Source organism: Pelophylax lessonae (assembly GCF_965119305.1).
Source record: "Pelophylax lessonae genome assembly, chromosome: 2".
Lineage (NCBI taxonomy): Eukaryota > Metazoa > Chordata > Amphibia > Anura > Ranidae > Pelophylax > Pelophylax lessonae.
The window spans coordinates 742,138,668-742,161,082 of NC_138769.1; the positions used below are offsets into that span (position 1 = coordinate 742,138,668).

General features: G+C 44.4%; 1 protein-coding gene across 1 annotated transcript in view; it reads left to right on the forward strand.

Annotated features, from left to right (window-relative positions):
* LOC309548360 (uncharacterized protein) overlaps nt 1-22,415 on the forward strand; it is a gene marked incomplete at both ends in the record, with an annotated part of 278,479 nt that overhangs the window by 96,028 nt on the left and 160,036 nt on the right. The window contains 1 exon segment of the mRNA XM_082248298.1: nt 18,281-19,435. Within this exon segment, the coding sequence (XP_082104424.1) occupies nt 18,281-19,435 (1,155 nt within the window).

Here is a 22,415-nt window from a genome sequence, read left to right on the forward strand (position 1 = left end):
AAGTTCTGTTCTTTCTTTCAGCTACTCCATTTTGTTCTGGTGTATATGGGACTGTCTTTTGATGTTCTATTCCATTCTGTTTTAAGTACTCTTGTATCTTATATACTGTGAATTCACCTCCATTGTCACTCCGAAGTATGAGAGGCTTCCTCTGAAACTTGTTACTGGTCTTTATTATATAGTCTTGTAATTTGTCAAAAACTTCACTTTTGTGTTGCATTAGGTAGGTGACTGTGTATATTGAATAGTCGTCTATGAAAGTCACTATGTACCTTTTGCCTCCAGGTGTAGGTGGGTTTAGGGGACCACACACGTCACTGTGAACTAAGTCAAGTGGTCTTGAAGCTCTCTTCTGACTGACTTTGGGAAGTGTGGCTCTTGTAGCTTTGGATTTAATGCAACATTCACACTTAACAGTAACTGGACAAGGGGATATTGTTAGATCCCTTGTCAGAATCCTCCTCTGTAGTTCCTGTATGCATTCTGGGTGTCTGTGACCTAGACGTCTGTGCCATATATGTATACAGTCATTGTGCTTGTGTGTACATAGTCTCACCTTTTCCTTCACTGTGTCGAGGTGATATAGATGATCATCCAGCTTGGCACTTGCTACTGTCTGGTTGCCATTTAGGATTGAACACTTGTCACCTTGGAATTTTACAGTGAGTCCTCTGGCTGTTAGACGCTTCACAGATAAGAGTCCTCCTTCTAGATTAGGAACATAAAGCACATCTTTCACTGGTATGGCTAGATTGTGTTCCGCATCATCAGAGCATACAAGGGTTCCATGCCCATATCCTTCTGCATGTATTTTGCCTCCATCTGCAAGATAAATAGTTTCTTTGTTGTTCAGATCAAGTTCTGTGAAAAAACTTCTATCACTCGTCATGTGACTAGTTGCCCCGAATCGATGCACCAGCCTTGACATTTATGGTTGCCTGTCGCTTTAAATGTGGCATTCCAGTTTCCTTCCCATGGATCATTGATTGTGGCTTTTACCTTTTGTTTAGCATAAGAGGGACACTGTCTTATTTGCTCTGCTGTCCATATAGTACAGTCTTTCTTTATGTGTCCCTGTTTATGGCATCTGAAACACACTCTGGTCTCTTTCCTGTGTAACCTTGCGTCTGTAGCTTTAAGAGCGGTTCTGGTGTCGGTTTCTGTGGAGTCATGCACTAATTCCTTTCTTCTCTGATACTCATCTATGAGCCTAGTTTTTACAAATGATAGCGTCAGATCTGTCTCAGGTCGTGTCTCCAGTGCATTGATCAGTGCAGTATATGTATCGGGCAAACTGCATAACAACATGGCTGCAGCGTGGCTGTCTGTTATATTCTCCCCGATTGATCTGAGTTGTGCAATCCCTTCCAGCATTGCATTTATGTGCTCCTGCATGTCCTGTTCTTTGCTAAGTCTCATTTTGTAAAGTTTCCGCAGTAGAAACAGCTGGCTGTTTAAACTGGATCTTTCATGCAGTCTTTTCAGCACATCCCACATGCCTTTTGCTGTGTCCTCATGGCGTATATGTATGAGCTGATCATCCTCCACTAGTAAGCTTATGGTGGCCCGTGCCTGTCTGTTTTTCTTGTCCCAGTCCTGATTATTGTCCTGTGGCCTCTCTGTGGTGGTAACCTCCCACAAGTCATCTCTAGATAATAGCATTTCCACTTTAAACTTCCATAGCTGATAATTGTCATTGTTCAGCTTGGCCACTGAGAGTTTAAGTTCTGAGTTTCCGAACATTTTTCCTCTCCTTTATATATGAACAGTCTTACTTGTCTATAGGAGATGTCACTGGAAACCTTCCTTATGTCGATCTTTATCTGGATCCTGGGCCCATAACCTGTTGCAGAGTGCGATCACTGGGTGCAGCGGAGTCCATTCAGATCAGACATTGTGGAGTAAACAGGAACTGGCTTCTTTATTGGAACATAACACAGAAATCAAAGATGTCACCTCATTGTAATAAGAACAACAGGCAGGAAGAGATAACCAACAAGTTCAGTACAGTGTACAGGATATTACAACACATCATAGAAAAATGCACAGCATATCACTGAACATTTGCGACATCTAGTGTCCTATTTGTGAACTGCAGTTAATCTGCTAAGCTGAAAAAAGCTGTTGTATCTCCAACATTGGTAACGTTACGTAGTAGATAACATTTCTGAGGGAAATTAAGCTTTGGAGAAAGCAGCTTAGTAGACCTTTGATATATGAGGGTTCAGAAAGCTTGATAATATTCAGAGAACCCATCGGGGCCTGGGGATTTGTTGTGTGGGAGTGATAGCATAATGTTCTGTATTTCTTTTTCAAATATCGGTGTGTTAAGACTCGATGATTGTTCCTTGTCAAGTGTGGGTAAAGAGATGGAGTCTAAAAAACTTTGAATTCAGGCAAACGTTGGTTTGGGTACATCTATATTCTCTTTTAAGGTATATAAGCTACCTTAGTAGTCTCGGAAAGCGTTGGCAATCTCTTTTGGGTTGATCAATTTACTGCCAGACGTGGGATGATGTAAATAAGGTATTGTTTGATTGATAGCTTTTATTTATACTTGATTTGCCATTAGCTTGCCTGCTTTATCTCCAAGACAGTAAAAATATGCTTTCCACCTTTGCATAGTGTTATTGTGTTGGTATATGAGGAGTCGACAAAGTTCCTGTCAAGCTAACTGTATGGTTGGGAGATTTTTTATTTGTTTTTTCCAGATCCCCAATTTTAAATAGGTCATTGAGTTTCTGACTTTGTTGCTTCTTGATTATACCACTAAGTTTTATAAGTATCCCTCTCATGTATGCTTTGTGAGCGTTAATGTGAAATATTTCTTGTAATGTTTCTGAAACGTTTGTTTTGTGGTCTGGATGTTCAAATAAAGACATCATTTTTCCACCTGTTTGCCCTGGTTTCCATGCAGGATCCCTCCACATTAATTGATATTGGGGTGTGGTCAGACCACGTAATAGTATGTATAGATGACACACTAATATTTTGCAAGAGAAATTTGTAGACTAAAAAAGGTAAATTCTCGAATATGTTTGATGCACACCTGAGAAATAGGAGTAGTCCCTTTCCATCGACTGTTGACATCTCCACATATAATGAAGGTTTACTGATGACATAAAATGTGAGAGGTTTGCTCTGTTATGGCTAGTGTTGAGCGAACACGGACTGTATTATTCGTGTTCGTACCGAATAATTGGATTTTTTGTACCCGAACACGGACACGGACACTTTACTGTATGTTCGGGTAAAAATCCGTGTTCGGTCGTTTTATTTCCGGGTTTTGCATGCTTTGGCGCTCTTTTCATGGCGGGCTTTCAACAGCCAATCAACAATCGTTTAACTGGTGTGCCTTAAGCCATCCCAGCCATGCCTGCAAATGTCTCAGTAGCTGTGATTGGCCGTCTGAAGCATGTGACCAAGTCTTTATAAGTTCGAGGCAGCCGCAGCGGCGTCATTATGCTGCTTAGATTCAGGGACAGAGCACACATCAACGTGCTGGCTGCTGATTAGGGAAAGATAGGCAGGAAAAAACCATTTGTGTCCGGATAGAATTGAGGGACAGGTCGGAGTGTTTAGGCAGGGCGAGTTGTAGGCATTTTAGGGATAGAGTCTGCTGAATTATATAGGGTCAGTGTCTTCTACAAACTACAATCGATATTGCTGTGTGGGGGGTGGGGTGAATCTGCACTCAATCCTGATCTACGATCTCTTCTCAATCCTGTTAGGGACAGAGTCTGCTGAATTTTAGGGAAACTGTGTTCTACAAACTACAATCGATATTGCTGTGTGGGGGGTGGGGTGAATCTGCACTCAATCCTGATCTACGATCTCTTCTCAATCCTGTTAGGGACAGAGTCTGCTGAATTTTAGGGAAACTGTGTTCTACAAACTACAATCGATATTGCTGTGTGGGGGGTGGGGTGAATCTGCACTCAATCCTGATCTACGATCTCTTCTCAATCCTGTTAGGGACAGAGTCTGCTGAATTTTAGGGAAACTGTGTTCTACAAACTACAATCGATATTGCTGTGTGGTGTGGGATTGGAGATAGGCAGGTGTCAGTGATCCACATCCATTTTTCTGTGTGTGAGCTGCAGTGAACACAATCTTTTTGGGCTGCAGTGAACACAATCTTTTTGGGCTGCAGTGAACACAATCTTTTTGGGCTGCAGTGAACACAATCTTTTTGGGCTGCAGTGAACACAATCTTTTTGGGCTGCAGTGAACACAATCTTTTTGGGGTGCAGTGAACAAAATCTTTTTGGGGTGCAGTGAACACAATCCTTTTTGGTGTGCAGTGAACACAATCTTTGTGGGGTGCAGTGAACAAAATCCTTTGTGGGGTGCAGTGAACACAATCTTTTTGGGGTGCAGTGAACAAAATCCTTTTTGGGGTGCAGTGAACAACATCCTTTTTGGGGTGCAGTGAACACAATCTTTTTGGGGTGCAGTGAACAAAATCCTTTGTGGGGTGCAGTGAACACAATCTTTTTGGGGTGCAGTGAACACAATCTTTTTGGGGTGGAGTGAACAACATCCTTTTTGGGGTGCAGTGAACAAAATCCTTTTTGGGGTGCAGTGAACAAAATCATTTTTGGGGTGCAGTGAACACAATCTTTTTGGGGTGCAGTGAACACAATCTTTGTGGGGTGCAGTGAACACAATCTTTTTGGGGTGGAGTGAACAACATCCTTTTTGGGGTGCAGTGAACAACATCCTTTTTGGGGTGCAGTGAACACAATCTTTTTGGGGTGCAGTGAACACAATCTTTGTGGGGTACAGTGAACAGAATCTTTGTGGGGTGCAGTGAACACAATCTTTGGGGGGTACAGTGAACACAATCTTTGTGAGGTGCAGTGAACACAATCTTTGTGGGGTGCAGTGAACACAATCATTGTGGGGTGCAGTGAACTCAATCTTTGTGGGGTACAGTGAACACAATCTCATACTGAAGGTTTGAGGGTGCTGCCTGTTCCATACTCCCCCTACTCCTCATCTAGCCTTTTAGGGGTACAAACAATAGTAATTGGGGCCTAGTGTGGTTGTGTACGTGTGATATACATACACTTTTTTGGGATCATATTTTCTATTCCGCTATTTAATCAAAAACCTTTGGGGATCAGTTAAATTGGGGGATAGTCTGTGTTGGTACGTGTGAGAGAGATCCACCTTTCCAAGTTGTTGGGGTTCATCTCATACTTCTGAAGGTTTGAGGGTGCTGCCTGTTCCATACTCCCCCTACTCCTAGCCTTTTAGGGGTACAAACAATAGTAATTGGGGCCTAGTGTGGTTGTGTACGTGTGATATACATACACTTTTTTGGGATCATATTTTCTATTCCGCTATTTAATCAAAAACCTTTGGGGATCAGTTAAATTGGGGGATAGTCTGTGTTGGTACGTGTGAGAGAGATCCACCTTTCCAAGTTGTTGGGGTTCATCTCATACTTCTGAAGGCTTGAGGGTGCTGCCTGTTCCATACTCCCCCTACTCCTAGCCTTTTAGGGGTACAAACAATAGTAATTGGGGCCTAGTGTGGTTGTGTACGTGTGATATACATACACTTTTTTGGGATCATATTTTCTATTCCGCTATTTAATCAAAAACCTTTGGGGATCAGTTAAATTGGGGGATAGTCTGTGTTGGTACGTGTGAGAGAGATCCACCTTTCCAAGTTGTTGGGGTTCATCTCATACTTCTGAAGGTTTGAGGGTGCTGCCTGTTCCATACTCCCCCTACTCCTAGCCTTTTAGGGGTACAAACAATAGTAATTGGGGCCTAGTGTGGTTGTGTACGTGTGATATACATACACTTTTTTGGGATCATATTTTCTATTCCGCTATTTAATCAAAAACCTTTGGGGATCAGTTAAATTGGGGGATAGTCTGTGTTGGTACGTGTGAGAGAGATCCACCTTTCCAAGTTGTTGGGGTTCATCTCATACTTCTGAAGGTTTGAGGGTGCTGCCTGTTCCATACTCCCCCTACTCCTAGCCTTTTAGGGGTACAAACAATAGTAATTGGGGCCTAGTGTGGTTGTGTACGTGTGATATACATACACTTTTTTGGGATCATATTTTCTATTCCGCTATTTAATCAAAAACCTTTGGGGATCAGTTAAATTGGGGGATAGTCTGTGTTGGTACGTGTGAGAGAGATCCACCTTTCCAAGTTGTTGGGGTTCATCTCATACTTCTGAAGGTTTGAGGGTGCTGCCTGTTCCATACTCCCCCTACTCCTAGCCTTTTAGGGGTACAAACAATAGTAATTGGGGCCTAGTGTGGTTGTGTACGTGTGATATACATACACTTTTTTGGGATCATATTTTCTATTCCGCTATTTAATCAAAAACCTTTGGGGATCAGTTAAATTGGGGGATAGTCTGTGTTGGTACGTGTGAGAGAGATCCACCTTTCCAAGTTGTTGGGGTTCATCTCATACTTCTGAAGGTTTGAGGGTGCTGCCTGTTCCATACTCCCCCTACTCCTAGCCTTTTAGGGGTACAAACAATAGTAATTGGGGCCTAGTGTGGTTGTGTACGTGTGATATACATACACTTTTTTGGGATCATATTTTCTATTCCGCTATTTAATCAAAAACCTCTGGGGATCAGTTAAATTGGGGGATAGTCTGTGTTGGTACGTGTGAGAGAGATCCACCTTTCCAAGTTGTTGGGGTTCATCTCATACTTCTGAAGGTTTGAGGGTGCTGCCTGTTCCATACTCCCCCTACTCCTAGCCTTTTAGGGGTACAAACAATAGTAATTGGGGCCTAGTGTGGTTGTGTACGTGTGATATACATACACTTTTTTGGGATCATATTTTCTATTCCGCTATTTAATCAAAAACCTCTGGGGATCAGTTAAATTGGGGGATAGTCTGTGTTGGTACGTGTGAGAGAGATCCACCTTTCCAAGTTGTTGGGGTTCATCTCATACTTCTGAAGGTTTGAGGGTGCTGCCTGTTCCATACTCCCCCTACTCCTAGCCTTTTAGGGGTACAAACAATAGTAATTGGGGCCTAGTGTGGTTGTGTACGTGTGATATACATACACTTTTTTGGGATCATATTTTCTATTCCGCTATTTAATCAAAAACCTTTGGGGATCAGTTAAATTGGGGGATAGTCTGTGTTGGTACGTGTGAGAGAGATCCACCTTTCCAAGTTGTTGGGGTTCATCTCATACTTCTGAAGGTTTGAGGGTGCTGCCTGTTCCATACTCCCCCTACTCCTAGCCTTTTAGGGGTACAAACAATAGTAATTGGGGCCTAGTGTGGTTGTGTACGTGTGATATACATACACTTTTTTGGGATCATATTTTCTATTCCGCTATTTAATCAAAAACCTTTGGGGATCAGTTAAATTGGGGGATAGTCTGTGTTGGTACGTGTGAGAGAGATCCACCTTTCCAAGTTGTTGGGGTTCATCTCATACTTCTGAAGGTTTGAGGGTGCTGCCTGTTCCATACTCCCCCTACTCCTAGCCTTTTAGGGGTACAAACAATAGTAATTGGGGCCTAGTGTGGTTGTGTACGTGTGATATACATACACTTTTTTGGGATCATATTTTCTATTCCGCTATTTAATCAAAAACCTTTGGGGATCAGTTAAATTGGGGGATAGTCTGTGTTGGTACGTGTGAGAGAGATCCACCTTTCCAAGTTGTTGGGGTTCATCTCATACTTCTGAAGGTTTGAGGGTGCTGCCTGTTCCATACTCCCCCTACTCCTAGCCTTTTAGGGGTACAAACAATAGTAATTGGGGCCTAGTGTGGTTGTGTACGTGTGATATACATACACTTTTTTTGATCATATTTCCTATTCCGCTATTCAATAAAAACCTTTGAGGATCAATTGAATTGCGGGATAGTCTGTGTCGGTACGTGTGAGAGAGATCCACCTTTCCAAGTTGTTGGGGTTCATCTCATACTTCTGAAGGTTTGAGGGTGCTGCCTGTTCCATACCCCCCCTACTCCTCATCTAGCCTTTTAGGGGTACAAACAATAGTAATTGGGGCCTAGTGTGGTTGTGTACGTGCGAGATACATACACTTTTTTTGATCATATTTCCTATTCCGCTATTCAATAAAAACCTTTGAGGATCAATTGAATTGCGGGATAGTCTGTGTCGGTACGTGTGAGAGAGATCCACCTTTCCAAGTTGTTGGGGTTCATCTCATACTTCTGAAGGTTTGAGGGTGCTGCCTGTTCCATACCCCCCCTACTCCTCATCTAGCCTTTTAGGGGTACAAACAATAGTAATTGGGGCCTAGTGTGGTTGTGTACGTGCGAGATACATACACTTTTTTTGATCATATTTCCTATTCCGCTATTCAATAAAAACCTTTGAGGATCAATTGAATTGCGGGATAGTCTGTGTCGGTACGTGTGAGAGAGATCCACCTTTCCAAGTTGTTGGGGTTCATCTCATACTTCTGAAGGTTTGAGGGTGCTGCCTGTTCCATACTCCCCCTACTCCTCATCTAGCCTTTTAGGGGTACAAACAATAGTAATTGGGGCCTAGTGTGGTTGTGTACGTGCGAGATACATACACTTTTTTTGATCATATTTCCTATTCCGCTATTCAATAAAAACCTTTGAGGATCAATTGAATTGCGGGATAGTCTGTGTCGGTACGTGTGAGAGAGATCCACCTTTCCAAGTTGTTGGGGTTCATCTCATACTTCTGAAGGTTTGAGGGTGCTGCCTGTTCCATACCCCCCCTACTCCTCATCTAGCCTTTTAGGGGTACAAACAATAGTAATTGGGGCCTAGTGTGGTTGTGTACGTGCGAGATACATACACTTTTTTTGATCATATTTCCTATTCCGCTATTCAATAAAAACCTTTGAGGATCAATTGAATTGCGGGATAGTCTGTGTCGGTACGTGTGAGAGAGATCCACCTTTCCAAGTTGTTGGGGTTCATCTCATACTTCTGAAGGTTTGAGGGTGCTGCCTGTTCCATACCCCCCCTACTCCTCATCTAGCCTTTTAGGGGTACAAACAATAGTAATTGGGGCCTAGTGTGGTTGTGTACGTGCGAGATACATACACTTTTTTTGATCATATTTCCTATTCCGCTATTCAATAAAAACCTTTGAGGATCAATTGAATTGCGGGATAGTCTGTGTCGGTACGTGTGAGAGAGATCCACCTTTCCAAGTTGTTGGGGTTCATCTCATACTTCTGAAGGTTTGAGGGTGCTGCCTGTTCCATACTCCCCCTACTCCTCATCTAGCCTTTTAGGGGTACAAACAATAGTAATTGGGGCCTAGTGTGGTTGTGTACGTGCGAGATACATACACTTTTTTTGATCATATTTCCTATTCCGCTATTCAATAAAAACCTTTGAGGATCAATTGAATTGCGGGATAGTCTGTGTCGGTACGTGTGAGAGAGATCCACCTTTCCAAGTTGTTGGGGTTCATCTCATACTTCTGAAGGTTTGAGGGTGCTGCCTGTTCCATACTCCCCCTACTCCTCATCTAGCCTTTTAGGGGTACAAACAATAGTAATTGGGGCCTAGTGTGGTTGTGTACGTGTGATATACATACACTTTTTTTGGATCATATTTTCTATTCCGCTATTCAATAAAAACCTTTCTAGGGCAAGATCTTAAATTACAGAAATATGAGGAGACCGTCAAATAAGGGCCGTGGCCTGGGTCGTGGTGCTGCTGGTAGAGCTCCTGTTGCAAGGAGAGGACATGGTCGATCTGTGCCAGCTACACGCACAAGTGAAACACCTTCCTCAAGTGTGAGTAGGCGACAGAACCTGCATCAGTATTTGGTAGGGCATCAAACGCCCCTAGAAGTGATGAGGCCAGAACAAGTTGAGGCGATAGTAGATTGGTTTGCTGCTGACAGTGCCTCCAGTTCCTTCACATTGTCTCCCACCCAGTCTACTGCAGAAAGGTCAGAGTTGGCACCTGCAGCCAATGTCCAACCGTCTTTCACCTCACCCCCTTGCAAATCAGGCCAGCAGTCTGAGCCCCAAGCCATACAGCAGTCTCTTATTCTTTTTGAGGACTCTGTCAGCAGGGTTTCCCAGGGCCATCCACCTAGCCCTGCCCCAGAAGTGGAAGAGATTGAGTGCAGCGATGCCCAACCACTTATTCCTCAAGATGAGTACATGCAAGGATCATCGCAGCACGTCTCCGATGATGACGAAACGCAGGTGCCAACTGCTGCGGCGTTCAGCATTGTGGAGACCGACAAGGAGGGCAGGGGTGAAGACTGGGTGGAAGATGATGTGGAGGACGATGAGGTCCTCGACCCCACATGGAATGAACGTCATGCAGGTGAACTGAGTAGTTTGGAGGAAGAGGCGGTGGTCGCACAGAGCCACCAGCACAGCAGAAGAGGGAGCAGGGTGCAGAAGCGGAGCGGCCGTGCCCTAGACACTACGCCCGCTACTGCCCAACGCAGCAAGGGAACGAGCGCACCAAAGTCAGCTCAAAGGAGTTCTCTAGCGTGGAAGTTCTTTAGAAAATGTGCTGATGACAGGACACGAGTGGTTTGCACCCTGTGCAATCAGAGCTTGAAGCGAGGCATGAACCTTCTCAACCTGAGCACAACCTGCATGATCAGGCATCTAAGTGCAAAGCACGAGCTGCAGTGGAGTACACACCTTCAAAACCAAGAAACGTCTCTGGCTCATCCTGCTTCCTCTTCTGCTGCAGTCTCGGCCGCTCCAGCCACATCTGTAGTGATACCGGCACCTGCCACCCCGCAAACAGACGATCTGTCAGCAACACCACCACCTGGGTCACCAACAACCATCTCCACAATGTCCCGTGGAAGCGTTCAGCTTTCCATCTCCCAAACACTTGAGAGGAAGAGGAAGTACCCCCCTACCCACCCGCGATCCCTGGCCCTGAATGCCAGCATTTCAAAATTATTGGCCTTTGAAATGCTGTCATTCCGTCTGGTGGAGACGCACAGTTTTAAAAACCTTATGTCGGTGGCTGTCCCACAGTACGTCGTGCCCAGCCGCCACTACTTTTCCAGGCAAGCCATCCCTTCCCTGCACAACCAAGTGGGGGAAAAAATCAGGTGTGCACTGCGCAACGCCATCTGTGCCAAGGTCCACCTAACTACGGATACGTGGACCAGTAAGCACGGTCAGGGGCGTTATATCTCCCTAACGGCACACTGGGTAAATGCAGTGGCGGATGGGCCTGAGGCGGATAGCAATTTGGCGCATGTCCTTCCACCACCGAGGATTGCAGGGCGCTTCAGTTTGCCTCCTGTTCCTAACTCCTCCTACTCCGCTTCCTCATCCTCTACCGCCTCCTCATCCGGACAGCGTAACACCTTCACCACCAACTTCAGCACGGCCAGGGGTAAACGACAGCAGGCAGTTTTACAACTTGCCTGTTTGGGGGACAAACCACACACCGCGCAGGAGTTGTGGAGGAGCATGGAACAGCAGACAAATGAGTGGTTGCTGCCAGCGAGCCTCAAGCCCGGCCTGGTGGTGTGCGATAACGGGCGAAATCTCATAGCAGCTCTGGGCCTAGCCGGTTTGACGCACATCCCTTGCCTGGCGCATGTGCTGAATTTGGTGGTGCAGAGGTTCCTTAAAAACTACCCCGATATGTCAGAGCTGCTGCAGAAAGTGCGGGCCGTTTGTGCGCACTTTCGGCGTTCTCACCCTGCTGCTGCTCGCCTGGCAGCGCTGCAGCGTAACTTCGGCCTTCCCGCTCACCGCCTCATATGTGACGTGCCCACAAGGTGGAACTCCACCTTGCACATGCTGGAAAGACTGTGCGAGCAGCAGCAGGCCATAGTGGAGTTTCAGCTGCAGCACGCACGCGTGAGTCGCTCTGCGGAACAGCACCACTTCACCACCAATAACTGGGCCTCCATGCGAGACCTGTGTGCCTTGTTGCGCTGTTTTGAGTACTCCACCAACATGGCCAGTGGCAATGACGCCGTTCTCAGCTTAACTATCCCACTTCTATGCCTCCTTGAAAAAACAATTCGGGCGATGATGGAAGAGGATGTGGCACAGGATGAGGAGGAGGAGGAGGATGAAGAGGTAACATTTCCAAGGCTTTCAGGGCAGTCATTCGCAAGGGGCTCCGAGGGTGGGTTCCTGCACACGCAAACGCCAGGGACGCAATTGTCCAGCAGGGGCACAGTTCTGGAGGATGAGGAGGATGAGGAGGAGGAGGAGCTGGAGGAGGAGATGGAACCATGTTCACAGCAGGGTGGCACCCAGGCCAGCTCATGGCCATCACTGGTGCGTGGCTGGGGGGATACAGAGGACACGGACCATACACCTCCCACAGAGGACAGCCTTTCGTCGCCTCTGGGCAGCCTGGCACACATGAGCGATTACATGCTGCAGTGTCTCCACAACGACCGCCGAGTTGCCCACATTCTAACTTGTGCTGATTACTGGGTGGCCACGCTGCTGGATCCCCGTTACAAGGACAACGTACCGTCCTTAATTCACTCACTGGAGCGCGATCGCAAGATGCGCGAGTACAAGCGCACGCTGGTAGACGCCATGCTGCTGGCATTCCCATCTGACAGCGGGGCCACAGTGGAAGCACAAGGCAGAGGAGGAGGAGGAGGAGGTCGCCAACGCAACCAGGGCACCGCCAGCACCTCAGAAGGCAGGGTTAGCATGGCCGAAATGTGGAAAAGCTTTGTCAGCACGCCACAACAAACAGCAGCACCAGCAGCTCAGATGGAACGTCTTAGCAGGAGGCAGCATTTTACCAACATGGTGGAGCAGTATGTGTGCACACGCCTACATGTAGTGAATGACGGGTCTGCCCCCTTCAACTTCTGGGTCTCCAAATTGGGCACATGGCCTGAGCTTGCCCTTTACGCCTTGGAGGTGCTGGCGTGCCCTGCAGCCAGTGTATTATCTGAACGGGTATTTAGCACGGCTGGGGGCGTTATAACAGACAAGCGCAGCCGCCTGTCCAGAGACAATGTGGACAAGCTCACGTTCATTAAAATGAACCAGGCATGGATCCCACGGGACTTTTCCGTACCTTATGCAGAATAGCAATGGATACCGACCTTACCCACCCATTGTTCCATTTTTGCTCTTTCTCACTCTTTTGGGGTGTACCCTCATTTAAAATTTGTGAAAAGAAGCAGTGTTGGCTACCTCGTCCTCCTCCTCAGGGCCAGATTAATGTAGGGTCTATTGGAGCTGCAGCTCCAGGCCCCTACCTTTTATATAGGCCCCGGGTTGGCCATATTCACTGTTACCGCTCTTCTGTCACTTGTAAACACAGAAGTCTGGCTTCTATGCTCGCTTCCCCAGGCAGCACCCTCAGAACCTCCCCACACAGCGTGAAGGCCGGACAAGGAGGGACAGTTGGCGATGCATGGATGTGTTTATGGGCTTCAGAGACAGCATCCCATGTTGAATTAGGCATGCATGGCTGCACCCTTCCTCCTCTGGGTGCATGGCAAGGCACGGCCCTAAGGCCCTTCAAAATCCTCAGCACCAAGCCCATGATGCTGTTAATCCGGCCCTGGTCCTCCTCCACCGCCGCTTCCACCTACACCGCCCATAGGTGTGCGCAGCCTATTGCATTAAGGTGTGCACCCCAAAGTTGAAATACACATGCATGTGTTTGCCAGCAGGGAGAGTAATGTATCGGGGCCATGTACCTGTAGGCAAGGAGAAATAGAGCAGAGCAGGTCCCAGGGAGATCTTTCCCATCTCCTCACTGGCAATGCTATGTGCCCTAGGTGATTAGGGTGTGCCCAGGCACACCCAGCACACCCTGTGCGCACGCCTATGTCACCGCCACATCCACCACCACCTCAACCTCCCTCCTACTCCATATGGGCCTCGTCCTTCAGAGATGAAGAAGAACATTGTTTTATTTTTCTGTTTTTTTTTGTTGTTTTAAGTTATTTCCCTATCCACATTTGTTTGCAGAGCACTTGCCATGCTCTTAATTACGTTTTGCTGCCATTTGCAGCACTCTAGCCCTTTCCTTTGGTGTTTTAGAGCCATTTTAGTGCCTTAAAGTTCGGGTCCCCATTGACTTCAATGGGGTTCGGTGTCCGGGAAAAGTTCGGTAAAAGTCCGGGACACGGACCCGGACTTTTTTTTAAAGTTCGGCCGAACCCGTCGAACACGGACATCTAGGTGTCCGCTCAACCCTAGTTATGGCGATTGTGAGAAGAATCAGAGACATCCAACTGATTGTTGGGAATGACATTGAAATGGCCACACAGAACAACAAACCCATGCTTGAAGCCGTGTGCCAGTTTCCATACTTTCTTTACGAAAGTTATTTGTTTCCCATTTGGTAAATATAAATTCATTATAGTATACATAACATTGATAATTTCACAGATAAGTATGATATATCTACCGTTAGCATTCATTTCTGTGTGGACAGGCTTAAAAGAAACCCTGTCTTTATTAACCACATAACGACCGTTCACCGCAGAGTAGGGGTACGTCACTCGCTCAGCCGGAGGTGCACTTCCACCCTTGCTCATTCATAGGCATCCCTGTGCGAGTGACTAGCGGCTCCGATGTCCGCCAGTCACTCGCGATCTCCCGCAGGAGAGTGAGAAAGCCAGACGGCTGATGTAAACACAACCTTCTGTCATTCTCCTGATGTAAGTGCAGAGACTATGCGATCCTGCTATGTAGGATCGTATGTGTCTGTGGTTATCAATAGCCACGCCCCCCCCCACAGTTAGAATCACGCACCTAGGGACACACTTAACCCCTTGATCACCAATAAAGTTAACCCCTTCCCTGCCAGTGTCATTTTGACAGTAACAGTGCATATTTATAGCACTGATTACTGTAGTAATGTCACTGGTATTCCCAAAAGTGTCAAAATGTCAGTCAGGGGTGCGATCTGTCCGCCACAATGTCGCAGTCCCGCAAAAAAAGCGCAGATCGCCGCCATTACTAGTAAAATAAAAAAACAATAAAAATTACATAAATCTTTCCCGTAGTTAGTAAACACAATAACTTTTGCGCAAACCAATCAAAATACGCTTATTGTGATTTTTTTTACCAAACATATGGAGCGGAAAACAAATTGGCCTAAAATGTTAAAAAATTTAGATTTTTAAATTTTTTTTGGAGAATTTCATATAAAAATGTGAAAAATATTGTTATTTTTTCGAAATTGTCACACTTTTTTGTTTATAGCGCAAAAAATAAAAACTGCACAGGTGATCAAATACCACCAAAAGAAAGCTCTGTTTGTGAGAAAAAAAGGACGTCAATTTTGTTTGGGTACAGTGTCGCACAACCGCGCAATTGTCCGTTAAAGTCACGCAGTGCTGAATCGCAAAATAGGGCCTGGTCTTTGAGCAGCCAAATCTTCCGGGGCTTAAGTGGTTAAGGATAGAAACCCCTCTCTTCTTTTGTGAGTGTTGGAGCAGTACATTGTGGGGAATCGGTGATGTTGTAGCTTCGGTGGATTTTTAGAGGAGAAATAAGTTTCTTGAAGACACAGCGGATCGCACTGCAGAAGGCGTGTCTCCTTTCATAACATGCTTTTTTTAACAGGGCTGTTGAACCCTCTTACATTGAAGAAGGCAATTCTGAACCCCATATTGTGTTGAACTAAGAACTGTCAATGAAGAGAAACCCTTCAGGTTTTAGTGTCGTGAATAAGGTTTTGGGGTATAATCTGTGTGACTGTTAATTTGAGGAGGTCAGTCAGTATGCTTGTAATGGTTAGTAAAGAGGATGTCCTTAAGGCCCCTTTCACACAGGCAGACCATTCAGATCCGCCTGTCCGTTTTTCAGGCAGATCTGAATGGATGCCCCATGCATCTCTATGGGACATCTGATGTCAGCGGAGACATGTCCGCTGACGTCCAATCCAATCCGATCCATCAAATCTGGATGGATGGAAACCCTATTTTCAATCCATCCAGTGGATCAGATTGTATGAGAATGGTCCGATCTCATCCGATTCCCCCATAGAGAACAGCGGAGACCTGATAGCACTATCTCCGCACACAGCGCGGAGACAGAGCTGCCATCTGCCTGCTCAGAGGGGGATCCGCGGATCGATTCCCCGCTGAGAAAAGTGTGAAAGGGGCCTAAGGACCACACTGGTCTTAAATTGATAGTGATGTCAGAAATATAGTTTCCTGGAATGCTAGAACATTTATTTAGACTTAAAGAAATGTTTGAGAAACACCAGTAAAAGTGAACAAAAATAATTCCTGGTGTAGAACAGTAAAAAGAGATGATTCTAGTAGAATCTGAGGGGAGAATTTTCCCACTAATGTGAAAGGGGAGGAAAAACGAAACTGTGGTGAGTTCCATGAGCTTACCAGAGCTGTGATTAAGAGGTAGGATAATAATGTGGCCTGGGTCTTCAACCATCCACTGCACTGTGCCAATTAGGTGGTTGTGGTTGCAGTGAAGAAGTTGCTGTCAAAGGGCCTTCATCTGATTCCAGGAGTTCCAATCTTTGTGGATGCCTTCTTCTACCGAGGCGATGGTGACAATTTTTCCATCTTTGGTAATTTGGAGTTTGACTGGATATGCCCACCGGTACGCAATCTGATGGTTCCACAAAGGTTTAGTAATGGTAGCCATATTTCTTCTTCTTAGCATTGTGTATGCAGATAGATCTGGAAGAAATGAAAGGCCTTGAGTGCATGGAGGCATGTTATCTGGGTTTCTTTTGTGCATAAGTAATTTTTCCCTAGTTTGATAGAAGTGGATGTGGAACAATTGTAACCCTTGGTAAGTGGTCCGGAAGATGTCTTGGCTTGGGTAGTCTGTGGATCCTATCAATAACCAATTCTGCAACAGGAATGTCAGGGAGTGCTTATTTTTAGGATGGTTCGGAAGTGATCATGAAGGCCTGGTGTTTGGACCATTACTGGTAGTCCACAGATTTTAATATGGTTTCTTCTTGATCGATCTTCCAAATCTGCCATTTTGTCCTTAATGCATTGTAATTCATCCTCCCTGACACTGGGGGCATCTATTATTTTGTTAACTGTTTTGGCGAATTCCCCCCATTTTATTTTCAATATGGGTGACTTTGCCCTTGACTTCTTCCATTTCAGATTTAAAATGATTTGTGAGGGATAGAATATCTGCATGGATTGTGTTGCGCGGTGAAACAAGCACGTCCTTTAAGGTTGTATTTAAAACTGGCTGGTCTTGTCTTTGGTGGAGAACTCCAAGATGGAGTCCTGGAGTTCCCTTGTATCATTAAGAGAAGCTTCCAGGCCTCCCATATCTCCTTCAGCTGTGTGGTGCTGGCAATTTTGTTGGACTGGGAGTGGAAGTTGTTCTCTGTATGTGTCCGGGGCTGAAAAGCATTGGGAGCTGTCCCTGTGTCCCTGTCCTTTAATATGTGGTTCCTCTGCATGCTCACCAGTGCCATCTTGGCTGTGCTGACAACAGGGCTGCTGGGAAAAGTCCATCATTCACCCGAGTTTTCCAGTGTCCTTTCATTTTTTGGAAATGCTGCCTGAAGGTGCCTGACGGTCTAGGCATTGAAACCACCATGTTCTGAGACCCGGGGTCTGTAGAAATTGCTCTGGTTCACTGCTGAGGATTAGAGCTCTGCTGCTAAGCAGCCATACTCCTCAGGCGCTGGCCACACCTTCAATTTTTGGATTTTTAGAAGCATTTTCCAAACGCATCTGCAAATTGAATCAAAGCACATTTACACATCAATATTCTGCACATTTCTTTGAATTAGAACAAAGAATGAGATTCTCCTGCTGGAAATAGTAATAAACGGTCAATTTTACCAGCCAATGGGAATAATGTAGTGTCCTCAATAAAATAAATACAAACATTTAAACATGTATAATATTGTACTTATTGTTTCTATATATTAGATACATTTATTCATGAATTTAAAAAAGAAAGAAACTTCATTTAACCCTTTTTATTGAATTCTGACTTTTATTTTTTTTACAGGTGGATTTATGAACCATGTTTTTGGTCATGTTGGTCTTCAACAATACAACTAAGTCATATCGGAAATGAGGCATATTAGTGTCTTAAGTGACTGAAAGCTTTTGATGCAGTTCATTGGAGGATTCACACTGGACACACATCATATCAGTGTTCTAAATGTTGTAAATGTATTGGTTCCTCTTCAACATTGATCCAGCCTCAGATGACAAGAAGAGAGAAGTCATTTCAGTGTTCTGGAAGTGACAATGTATTTACAGTAAAGTCCAACTCATGTATTCGTAAGAGAAGTCATTTCAGTAGCTACTTTTTGTCTGGATTGTGGCAACGGTTTTACAATGAATACAAAAATTATCACAAACCAGAATGCTTGCAATAGGGAGAAGCGTTTTCAATGTTATGAATGTGATAAAGCTTTTACAGTGAGGCAACGGCTTATCGTACATGAAAGGATTCACACTGGAGAGAAGCCGTATGAGTGTTCAGAATGTGACAAAGCTTTTACTCAGAAGTCAGATCTTATAGCGCATCAGAGGATTCACACTGGAGAGAGGCCATATCAGTGTTCTGAGTGTAACAAAGCTTTTAGGCGGAAGTCAGATTTTATCATACACCAGAGGATTCACACCGGGGAGATGCCATATCAGTGTTCTGAATGTGGTAAAGCTTTTATAAAAAAGACAAAGCTTACCAAACATCAGATGGTTCACACTGGGGAGAAGCCATATCAATGTTCTGAATGTAACAAAAGTTTTACAGAGAAGGCAAAGCTCATCATACACAAGGTGGTTCACACTAAAGAGAAACCGCATCAGTGTTCTGAATGTGACAAAGCTTTTACCCAGAGGTCAGATCTTAAAGCACACCAGAGGGTCCACACTGGTGAGAAGCCATATAAATGTTCTGAATGTGACAATGCTTTTAGGCGGAAGTCAGGTTTTATCAGACACCAGAAGATTCACACTGGAGAGAAGCCACATCAGTGTTTTGAATGTGGCAAAGCTTTTACACAGAAGACAAAGCTCATCAGACACCAGATGGTTCACACTGGAGATAAGCCATATCAATGTTCTGAGTGTAACAAAGGTTTTACAGAGAATGCAAAGCTTATCATACACCAGATGGTTCACACTGGAGAGAAGCCATATCAGTGTCCTGAATGTGACAAAGCTTTTACCCTGAAGTCAGATATTATAGCACACAAGTGGGTCCACACTGGAGAGAAGCCATATAAATGTTCCGAAAGTGTAAAAGCCTTTAGGCAGAAGTCAGATTTTATCAAGCACCAGAGGATTCACACTGGAGAGAAGCCATATCAGTGTCCTGAACGTGGCAAAACTTTTACAGTGAGGGCAAATCTCATCAGACACCAGATGGTTCACACTGGAGAGAAGCCACATCAGTGTTTTGAATGTGGCAAAGCTTTCACACAGAAGACAAAGCTTATCAGACACCAGATGGTTCACACTGGAGAGAAGCCATATCAATGTTCTGAATGTGACAAAGCTTTTACAGAGAAGGCAAAGCTTATCAGACACCAGATGGTTCACACTGGAAAGAAGGCATTTCATGCTCTGAATGTGACAAAGCTTCCACAGTTAATGCCGGGCTAATCTATCACTAGAGGATTCACAAGTTTCAGCTACAGAGAAGGGGGAATATTAAAGGAGCTGCAGATGTCCTATTAGTTTCACAGCCCCAATGTCATCCCACAAGCTAGGGAAGAAGTAAAAATAAAATGCTACTTTAAAAAAATGTGAGCAAACTGGAATGTAATGGATGGATGCTTTGAGTTTAGTGCTTATGTCCATCACACACACACATAGAGACATTTTTTTAGAAAAGCATCAATGACTGAACTGATTTCCTCATGATTCTCATCTTTATCCTTTTTTATGCAGCTTTGACTGAACATGTAATGCATTTTCACTAACTGGGCTGTGTTCTCAAGTGTTTTCTTCATTGCCAAAATCTGAGCTAATCCATGACCAACACTGCTTCAGTACCAGAGACCAAGATGGGGCCCAATGGCATCTTGCCAAGCCTCTGAAGCATAATTGGGAGAGCCCATTCCAGGTTCTTCTGACTTTTGATAGATCATCAGCTAGGCTTGAGGGCACCAGCTAAGCAAACCTTCTCCAAAGTTCCCATTTCATATTACTCCTCTCCTTCAATGATCAACACCTCCTTTCCACATTTCATCTCCTCTCATGGATGGCAGCATTGCAGGCAGGTCTGTGGCCAGGACACAAGCCAGGGAGAAGTCTCTGTTTGGTGAAAAGGCAACTTCCTAAGCTGCCATAGGCCTTCTGACCCTGAGTTGCTGCTGTTTATGGGATGCATTCCACAGAACCACTTAAGTTCATTGGCCACTTGTGTTCCATTTGGCTCTGCTGAAAGTCTCAGGGATTCCACCGGGTGAAGAGTGGATTGTTATCTTTTTCCTCTTTCCAAATATCACTCATCTCCATAGACTATTCACACAGTACAACTACAAGAGATCTGAGCTTACCAAGTTCTAAGTGTGTGGTCACATTTCTACAAATTCTGGGGACTTAAATTCATCCAATAGGGGTTCACTTTAATGATTCGGAATGTACAGGTCTCTTTTTGAGGTAAAATTCACAATGAGCAATTCTAGTCTCTGGAAACATTAGGACATTGGGACTACCACGGGCAATAACAATAATTACATAAATGGTGCAATCTGTCATTAGCATCGCGCTGTTTGTTTTTCTGAGTCTCCCCTTGTAACAATTTATTACCTGTTCACAAGCCCAATAGATCTGCTTTTATCTACTTCCTCGTACTTCATACATATGGTGGTTTGAACCGTAAAAAAACCTGTTGCTGCGTTAGCTGAAGTTGGGCTTTACTTGTCCTGTACAGGGTGACAATGCTGCTGTGTAATGTTACTGCAGAATGATGGGGGTTGTCACCCTGTTACAGAAGGTGGGAAAATAACAGATCTACAGACAGGATAACAGGTGATAAAACGATGTTGCAGAGGGAACTCTGGGAATGATAATGACAGATTGCATTACACATTAAGTTAGCAGACTTCCTGCTGTTGGTCTTATGTATGAGTTGTGTTCTGATATTTACTGTCCTGCTGTAAAAGGTGTAAATGATTGCCCGCATGTTTCCTGTAGTAGAAGGGACTACAAACTCATATTAGGATACGTTTTGCAATTACATTGAGAAACCATTAAATGTTACTGGCCTGTGATTGGCTTTCCTATTGTTAGTAATGTAAGTCCCCCTTGTCGGTGTCATTAATGGAATTTAGGAAACTATGTGAAATGTTTCTCCCAAATACAAAAAGTTGAACCCCGTGGGTAGGTACCCATGTTTAATCCACATTGCTCCAATAGATTCCTAGTCCATCCAGATAACATTTGTTTCTTAATACAAACATTAGTAAAGTAAGGCGCTGTAGGAGTAATAATGATTATGTGATGAAAATATATATGTGTAGAATATATCACATTTAATTTCACAGTTTATTTGCATGTTTGTAGTAGTTGTGTCCATTACATGTGGATTTGATTATTTAGAATCTATCTTTGTCACACGATTTTGATATAACCGTTGAGTTGGATTATATTATATTCTACACATATATATTTTTATCACATAATCATTATTACTCCTACAGCACCTTACTTTATAAATTTTTGGATAAAGCAGTTGGTGATTATTTTTGTTGGGTTGGCGCCTTCAATAGGTTATATAACATTTGCTTCTTGTTGGAAAGGAGCACCCTAAAATGTCTTCCCTTCAATTCCACCCATAGCTGTACTTTAAGTGATGTTGCCCCTCCCATATTTGTAAGGGAAAGCCTCAATTTCTCCCAATACTCCCCTGGCCTTCCAGTGAGAAGAAACATATTCTCTGGAGTGGAAATGTTTTATGCAGTGATCCCTTCATAGACGGGATGGGGAATCTAAGTAATCTAAGATAATTAGGATGAACCCGTGTACTGGAGTCATGGATCAGATAACCAATCAGACCATTGATGTTATAGCAGAGCTGACAGCAGAAGTGTCTCCATCACCTAAGGTGGTGTCACAGAACTGCATGGCTGCTGACTATCTCTGGGAAGCCCAAGGTGGAGTCTACAATCTGGTGTCACATAGAAAGTGTTGTACCTTTATTTTATATCATGAGGATCTCAGAAGGAGATATCTACACAAGGTAAAGGAGTTCCAACAGGCACCTGGGTGGGAGGAAGTGGGATCCATTGTCTTGGATGGGTTTAGTTGGAACTTGGTTGAGTAATATGGGGGGTTTGCTTCTTCCCATTAGTTGATACTAAAGTTTTGATAATAATTTTTATACATTGCTGTTGTTTTTTTCTTTCACTGCCAAAGTTATTTTTTTTTTCATGCATACGGTTAAATTCACATTTTTAGGCGTGAAGCTTATTTAAAACTCCCAACCTTCTTTTCTATTTTCTGAAAGCAGAGACCACAGATAATAAAATGTTGGTGGTTGCCA